Source organism: Salvelinus sp. IW2-2015, unplaced genomic scaffold, assembly GCF_002910315.2.
Source record: "Salvelinus sp. IW2-2015 unplaced genomic scaffold, ASM291031v2 Un_scaffold2504, whole genome shotgun sequence".
Classification (NCBI taxonomy): Eukaryota; Metazoa; Chordata; class Actinopteri; order Salmoniformes; family Salmonidae; genus Salvelinus; species Salvelinus sp. IW2-2015.
In genome coordinates, this window is record NW_019943820.1 from 89,307 (window position 1) to 97,717 (window position 8,411).

The following is an 8,411-nucleotide window of genomic DNA, read 5'->3' on the forward strand; positions in this document are numbered from 1 at the left end:
ATTGACTGCTAACTTTATGCAGGACTCAGCTCTAATTGAGCTGTATTTTATTAGGATCCCCATTAGCTACTTCTAAAGCAGCAGCTACTCTTCCTGGGTCCGTCACTGACCAACTCACCTTGTCCAAAACATGGCTGATCTTCCTGAGTCCGTCACTGACCAAATCACCTTGTCCAAAACGTGGCTGATCTTCCTGGGTCCGTCCCTGACCAAATCACCTTGTCCAACACCTGGCTGATCTTCCTGGGTCCGTCACTGACCAAATCACCTTGTCCAACACCTGGCTGATCTTCCTGGATCCGTCACTGACCAAATCACCTTGTCCAACACCTGGCTGATCTTACTGGGTCTGTCACTGACCAAATCACCTTGTCCAAAACGTGGCTGATCTTCCTGGGTCCGTCACTGACCAAATCACCTTGTCCAAAACCTGGCTGATCTTCCTGAGTCCGTCACTGACCAAATCACCTTGTCCAAAACGTGGCTGATGTTCCTGGGTCCGTCACTGACCAACTCACCTTGTCCAAAACGTGGCTGATCTTCCTGAGTCCGTCACTGACCAAATCACCTTGTCAAACGTGGCTGATCTTCCTGGGTCCGTCACTGACCAACTCACCTTGTCCAAAACGTGGCTGATCTTCCTGAGTCCGTCACAGACCAAATCACCTTGTCCAAAACGTGGCTGATCTTCCTGGGTCCGTCACTGACCAAATCACCTTGTCCAAAACCTGGCTGATCTTCCTGGGTCCGTCACTGACCAAATCACCTTGCCCAAACCTGGCTGATTTCCTGAGTCCTCACTGACCAAATCACCTTGTCCAACACCTGGCTGATCTTCCTGAGTCCGTCACTGACCAAATCACCTGTCCAAAACGTGGTGATCTTCCTGAGTCCGTCACTGACCAAATCACCTTGTCCAAAACGTGGCTGAGCTTCCTGAGTCCGTCACTGACCAAATCACCTTGTCCAAAACCTGGCTGATCTTCCTGGTCGTCACTGACCAACTCACCTTGTCCAAAACATGGCTGATTCTTCCTGAGTCCGTCACTGACCAAATCACCTTGTCCAAACGGGCTGATCTTCCTGAGTCCGTCACTGACCAAATCACCTTGTCCAAAACGTGGCTGATCTTCTGGGTCCGTCCCTGACCAAATCACCTTGTCCAACACCTGGCTGATTCTTCCTGGGTCCGTCACTGACCAAATCACCTTGTCCAAAACCTGGCTGATCCTCCTGGGTCCGTCACTGACCAAATCACCTTGTCCAACACCTGGCTGATCTTCCTGGATCCGTCACTGACAATATCACCTGTCAACACCTGGCTGATCTTCCTGGGTCCGTCACTGACCAAATCACCTTGTCCAAAACCTGGCTGATCTGACAAAGACCAACATGCTGTAAAGACTGTCGATTATAATCCTTCCCCCCAAAAAGAATAGCAACCTTCTAGGCAGAACACCTACAATGTTTACTTGGACAAGCAGCACACATTCCCATAGAAACCATTGGTAAAGCACAGTCATACCTGGATACTTCTCAATACAGCACACATTCCCATAGAAACCATTGGTAAAGCACAGTCATACCTGGATACTTCTCAAAGCAGCACACATTCCCATAGAAACCATTGGTAAAGCACAGTCATACCTGGATACGTCTCACTGTAACAGACTGTAACCTTATCAAAGTGATGGCTGAAATGGATCTCCTCGTTCTTAACTCGTGTCGTCTGTCCGTCAGGAAACCTGGCTATCCATGGGGAGTTGGAGCAGCTTGTCGCCACCTTCCTGGGGGTGGAGTCCAGCATGGCCATGGGTATGGGCTTCGCTACCAATTCCATGAACATACCGGCGCTGGTCGGCAAGGTGGGTCTTACGCACGCACACACACACACACACACACACACACACACACACACACACACACACACTCTTTGTCATCTAACCAGATTGAAACAGTGTTCATCCTCAGAGGGCTCTGTGTTTTTACTCTCTACTGAATCCAATGAACCTAAATTAGCTTTGTTTCTACATGGGCTGGTCAGAATGTCTGAATGAATGTGTCTGTACTCTGATGATAACATGGCCTAAATTAAAGAGAATTCCATCCACATTATAATAAATATACATTCAACTCAATACCTAGTCTGTGTTCCTATGGGCCCTGGTCAACAGTAGTGCACTATGTAGGGAATAGGGGCCCTGGTCAACAGTGGCTGGCCCATATGTAAGGAATAGGGTGCCTGGTCAACAGTGTGCAACCTCTTACCGGGAATATGGTGGCCCTGGTCACAGTAGTGCACTATGTAGGGAATAGGGGCCCTGGTCAACAGTGGTGCACTATGTAAGGAATAGGGGCCCTGGTCAACAGTGTGCACTATGTAGGGAATAGGCCTGGTCAACAGTAGTGCACTATGTAGGGAATAGGGGCCCTGGTCAACAGTAGTGCACTATGTAGGGAATAGGGGCCCTGGTCAACAAAGTGTGCACTATGTAGGGAATAAGGGGCCTGGTCAACAGTAGTGCACTATGTAGGGAATAGGGGCCCTGGTCAACAGTGGTGCACTATGTAGGGAATAGGGGCCCTGGTCAACAGTAGTGCACTATGTAGGGAATAGGGCCCCTGGTCAACAGTAGTGCACTATGTAGGGAATAGGGGCCCTGGTCACATAGTGGCACTATGTAGGGAATAGGGCCCCTGGTCAACAGTAGTGCACTATGTAGGGAATAGGGGGCCCTGGTCAACAGTTAGTGGCACTATGTAGGGAATAGGGCCCTGGTCAACAGTGGTGCACTATGTAGGGAATAGGGGGCCTGGTCAACAGTAGTGCACTATGTAGGAATGGGTACCCTGGTCAACAGTGTGCACTATGTAGGGAATAGGGGCCCTGGTCAAGCAGTGGTGCACTAGGTAGGGAATAGGGGCCCTGGTCAACAGTGGTGCACTATGTAGGGAATGGGCCCTGGTCAACAGTGGTGCACTATGTAGGGATAGGGGCCCTGGTCAACAGTAGTGCACTATGTAGGGAATAGGGGGCCCTGGTCAACAGTAGTGCACTATGTAGGGAATAGGGGCCCTGGTCAACAGTAGTGCACTAGTGTAGGGAATGGGGGCCCTGGTCAACAGTAGTGCACTAGGTAGGGAATGGGGGCCCTGGTCAACAGTGGTGCACTATGTAGGGAATGGGGCCCTGGTCAACAGTAGTGCACTATGTAGGGAATGAGGGCCCTGGTCAACAGTGTGCACTAGGTAGGGAATAGGGGGCCCTGGTCAACAGTGGTGCACTAGGTAGGGAATGGGGCCCTGGTCAACAGTGGTGCCACTATGTAGGGAATAGGGGGCCTGGTCAACAGTGTGCACTATGTAGGGAATAGGGGGCCCTGGTCAACAGTAGTGGCACTATGTAGGGAATAGGGGGCCCTGGTCAACAGTAGTGCACTATGTAGGGAATAGGGGGCCTGGTCAACAGTAGTGCACTATGTAGGGAATGGGGGCCTGGTCAACAGTAGTGCAACTAGTAGGGAATGGGGGCCCTGGTCAACAGTGGTGCACTATGTAGGGAATGGGGGCCCTGGTCAACAGTAGTGCACTATGTAGGGAATAGGGGGCCCTGTCAACAGTGGTGCACTAGGTAGGGAATAGGGGCCCTGGTCAACAGTGGTGCACTAGGTAGGGAATAGGGTGCCTGGTCAACAGTAGTGCACTATGTAGGGAATAGGAGGCCCTGGTCAACAGTAGTGCACTATGTAGGGAATAGGGGCCCCTGGTCAACAGTAGTGCACTATGTAGAGAATAGGGGCCCTGGTCAACAGTAGTGCACTACGTAGGGAATAGGGGCCCTGGTCAACAGTAGTGCACTATGAGAGAATAGGGCCCCTGGTCAACAGTGGTGTACTATATAGGGAATAGGGCCCTGGTCAACAGTGGTTGTACTATGTAGGGAATAGTGTGACCTATGGACTCTGGTCAACAGTAGTGCACTATGTAGGGAATAGTGTGACCTATGGACTCTGGTCAACAGTGGTGCACTATGTAGGGAATAGGGGCCCTGGTCAACAGTGGTGTACTATGTAGGGAATAGGGCCCTGGTCAACAGTGGTGTACTATGTAGGGAATAGGGGGCCCTGGTCAACAGTGGTGCACTATGTGGAGGAATTCAGTTGGATCGCAGACATACAGTAAAGTAATAACCCCCTAATCCTAGCAAAAAACACTTCATTAAACGTAACAGTAGAGCATGGAGGCTGAGGATAGTCTAGACAACACACACACACACACACACACACACACAGCCTTAGTTAAAGGACAGACAGGAGATGGCAGTCTAGACACACACACACAGCCTTAGTTACAGGACAGAGAGGAGAGGGCAGTCTAGACACACAGCCTTAGTTACAGGACAGACAGTACAGGGCAGTCTACACACAGCTTAGTTACAGGACAGACAGTACAGGGCAGTCTAGACACACACACGCCTTAGTTACAGGACAGACAGGAGAGGGCAGTCTAGACACACACAGCCTTAGTTACAGGAGAGGGCAGTCTAGACACACACACAGCCTTAGTTCAGGACAGACAGGAGAGGGCAGTCTAGACACACACAGCCTTAGTTACAGGACAGACAGGAGAGGGCAGTCTAGACACACACAGCCTTAGTTACAGGACAGACAGGAGAGGGCAGTCTAGACACACACAGCCTTAGTTACAGGACAGACAGGACAGGGCAGTCTAGACACACACAGCCTTAGTTACAGACAGACAGGAGAGGGCAGTCTAGACACACACAGCCTTAGTTACAGGACAGACAGGAGAGGGCAGTCTAGACACACACAGCCTTAGTTACAGGACAGACTGTCTATATCACCAGGTTGGGTCTCTGTCCACAGGGACTGGCTATATTACCAGGCCTAGGTCTCTGTCCACAGGGACTGTCTATATTACCAGGCTAGGTCTCTGTCCACAGGGACTGTCTATATCGCCAGGCTAGGTCTCTGTCCACAGGGACTGGCCATATCACCAGGCTGGGTATTTGTATATAATATGGATTCCCATTAGCTGCTGCTAAGGCAGAAGCTACTCTTCTTGGGGTCCAAAAAATTTAAGGCAGTTCTACAATTTTAAAAACATTACAATATATTCACAACAGATTTTACATCACACTAAGTGTGCGCCCTCAGGCCCCTACTCCACTACCACATACAGTACCAGTCAAATGGTTGGACACACCTACTCAGTCAAAGGTTTTTCTTTATTTTTTACTATTTTCAACATTGTAGAATAATAGTGAAGACATAAAAACTATGAAATAACACATATGGAATCATGTAGTAACCAAAAAAGTGTTAAACAAATCAAAATATATTTTATGTTCAGTCTGCATGGTCAATGCAGCACATGCAACAATGTTGATGACAACGATGCTGTTTCCACTTTGCATCTTAATATAACTCCACAAGCGTTCTATAATTACACTTAGGTTGTGTTTCTTACATCTGCAAATAGCTAGTTTGTCTTTTCTTAGCAAGTTGGGCCTAAATCTTGTTAGCCGCCCTTCCTGGTTAAATAAAGGTTAAATAAATAAAATGCTATTCGCTATTTAGTTGGCTAGCTAGCTAATAAATGTACTGAGTCAGAGCAAACGTAATTAATTATACAGCCTAATAATACCAGTGGTGTAGACCTAAATCAGCACATTGTTTGTGCAACAGTATCTTGTAAATCAAAGAGGAATACGCAAAGCATGACTATGTTAGCTACATGAAGTAGCTAAGAGAGAACATTCAATGTAGTCAAATAGTATAGGGTCCCTTAGGAAATACTTATCAACACTTTGGTTCCTAAACAATAAAAATAAACACTTTGGTTCCTATCACAATAACTTCTCCCTGGCATTTTCATTAGTTGTCGTGTCAAACAACACTGTATTCCAAATGTCCACTATAGAATTACAATAATCATTCTATTTCCATGATTCCAACAGTTCACCAAACATTTGGGTTAAAAATAAGGCCTAGATTGTTTGCCCGTATCGTGCAGTGTGGAAATGATCTCAAATGTGTGCAGGAAATGTTATGAAAATGTTGAAAATTATTTTTGGTTGAATTGAACAGTATAAACCAATCAGAATGGAGAAAGACCCATTTTGAAATACGGTGAAAAAAAAGTTTGTTAAAATAAGATCAGAGTTGACTTTCACCCTGTTCGGTGAGGTTTGACCCCCCCCCCCCCCATAAATACCTTTCCCCCGTTTCTCTCCACTCTACAGAATGGACTCTTGGAAAGCCCTTTGTTAACATAGAGAGAGTATGGTAACATCAAAAGGCTGGGGAATGGAACACCTTTCTCAACCAGTTGAAAGTGTCTGTTGGTACTTAAAGAATATGATGTTAGATCAGTTGTTGTCTGAGACATTATATCTGTTGACAGGTCGACATAAACTGTATCTTGGAAAGTCTACACATTCTAGTTATCAGATATACATGGAATTGTTGTGCAATTGAATTGTTTAAATTTGAAACTATTTGTGAAAAGATCAATGTAATTTTATCCTCCTTAATAAGATAATTGTTTCATAGTAAAACGTAGGCCCAGTCAGTGGCCACACCCAAGTGAACAGACATTGGTTGAGAACTATGAAACACGCCCTTCTCTCCCCCAGTACAAAAGTCAACCTCAGTTCCCTGGTGTCCATACGTTTTTAAAAGGGCTAATTTCAACGTAGAGGTGACGATCACCACGCTGGAATGGTGAATTTCATCTAGACCAGCCAGAATACAGCGCGAGCCGAATATGGCAACTTGGTATGAACTTTGACCTCTTATTCACTAAAGAAGAAGTGATACCTCCTAGACGTTGAGTTATTAGCTGCAGCTGTAAACGTACGTGGCCTAGGAAAGGACAGACAATCTCCTAGAAATGACAAGGTACTGTAATGTAGCCGCTCTACGACCATAAAGATTCTTCAAAGGATAATGGCAATCTCTGCTGGGCAAACCAGTCTTCCATCTTCGACCCACCTATCGCAGCTCAGAGTAAATCTTGCATTTTTATTTTCCGAATGGGCGGTAATTAGAATGCATAAGATTCTGTATTTACGGTAGCATAGCTTCTCAAGGTCCGATAGAGACCCAATCCCCTTTGTCCCTCAGTCTTCCCGCTCTTTCATTCAAACCCAACCCCCTTTCTTTGTGTAACTAGCCATCATATCGGTTTCGTCCACTAGGGACATTTTATTTTATGACATGATTGGTTATCGATGTATGATTAATTCTGTGTGATTATTTAGGTATTTCTTAAATAAATAATTAATACAATTTTTGTATTGCTGATTGAACTTGTTAGCCAGGGTTCGTGTAGATCACAGAGAATGTTATGACGTTCAGATGAGACTGAATAAGGTGACAATTAATATTTTACTGCTATTGATATAAAAGATCTTCAGATCTTAGAGTTTATTCGGAAGACAGCAGCTCTATTAACGATTCCGTGGTGCCCCAGGTTATTAACGAGTTAATTGTTGCATGGTTTAATTCAATCACGTAATCAATCAAACATTAGGTAATCAATTTGATAAAATAGCCTGTAATCTCATTTAATCAGTCAGAGACACAACACTTTGAAGGATCTTTAGGGTTGGGCCTTGTAGGGATAGTCACCGGCTGGGTCGGGTTCAGACCGTTACACTCGTCTTTTAGACAGTCACCGGCTGGGTCGGGTTCAGACCGTTACGTTCGTCTTTTAGACAGTCACCGGCTGGGTCGGGTTCAGACTGTTACTCTCGTCTTTTAGACAGTCACCGGCTGGGTCGGGTTCAGACCGTTACTCTCGTCTTTTAGACAGTCACCGGCTGGGTCGGGTTCAGACCGTTACGTTCGTCTTTTAGACAGTCACCGGCTGGGTCGGGTTCAGACCGTTACGCTCGTCTTTTAGGCAGTCACCGGCTGGGTCGGGTTCAGACCGTTACACTTCCTGCAGGGATCATACAAAAATTTACACTCACTAAACTGTAAGAGGTTTGATTAAAAGCATGTGGTCCTATGTTTTGACACGTGCAAGTTACCATCATTTACCACTAGATGGAAGCATTTGCATCAACTAGGTTTAATGAGGTTAAAACTCACACTGACTTCCATGTCATGTACATCTAATCTGATAAGGCTACAATACACAACATACAAACAACCCAGAGCCAGTCATAGATTATATTAAAAACCGTAATTTTATCCATTTTACAAGCCTTTTTCAGGAAATAATGGGATGTATATTCACTATCTGAGACAGAATCCTACATGGTAAGTAGTGTACGGCATGTAACATTACGGGACCAGAAATGTAGCATGCACGAGTCTCTGGCTCCATATAGAGCAGGACAGTCAACTAGATGCAGACGATGGTTGGGGGGGGGGGCAAAC

The 8,411-nt window shown here is 46.2% G+C and overlaps 1 protein-coding gene across 1 annotated transcript in view; it reads left to right on the forward strand.

The window, feature by feature from the left end:
• The window catches only part of LOC112074125 (serine palmitoyltransferase 3-like), a 41,546-nt gene extending 33,664 nt beyond the window's left edge, over positions 1-7,882 (forward strand). The window contains exons 5-6 of the mRNA XM_070440393.1: positions 1,741-1,869; positions 7,836-7,882. Of these exons, the coding sequence (XP_070296494.1) occupies positions 1,741-1,869; positions 7,836-7,882 (176 nt within the window). The remainder of the gene's footprint in view (positions 1-1,740; positions 1,870-7,835) is intronic.
• The last annotated feature ends 529 nt before the right edge of the window (positions 7,883-8,411 follow it).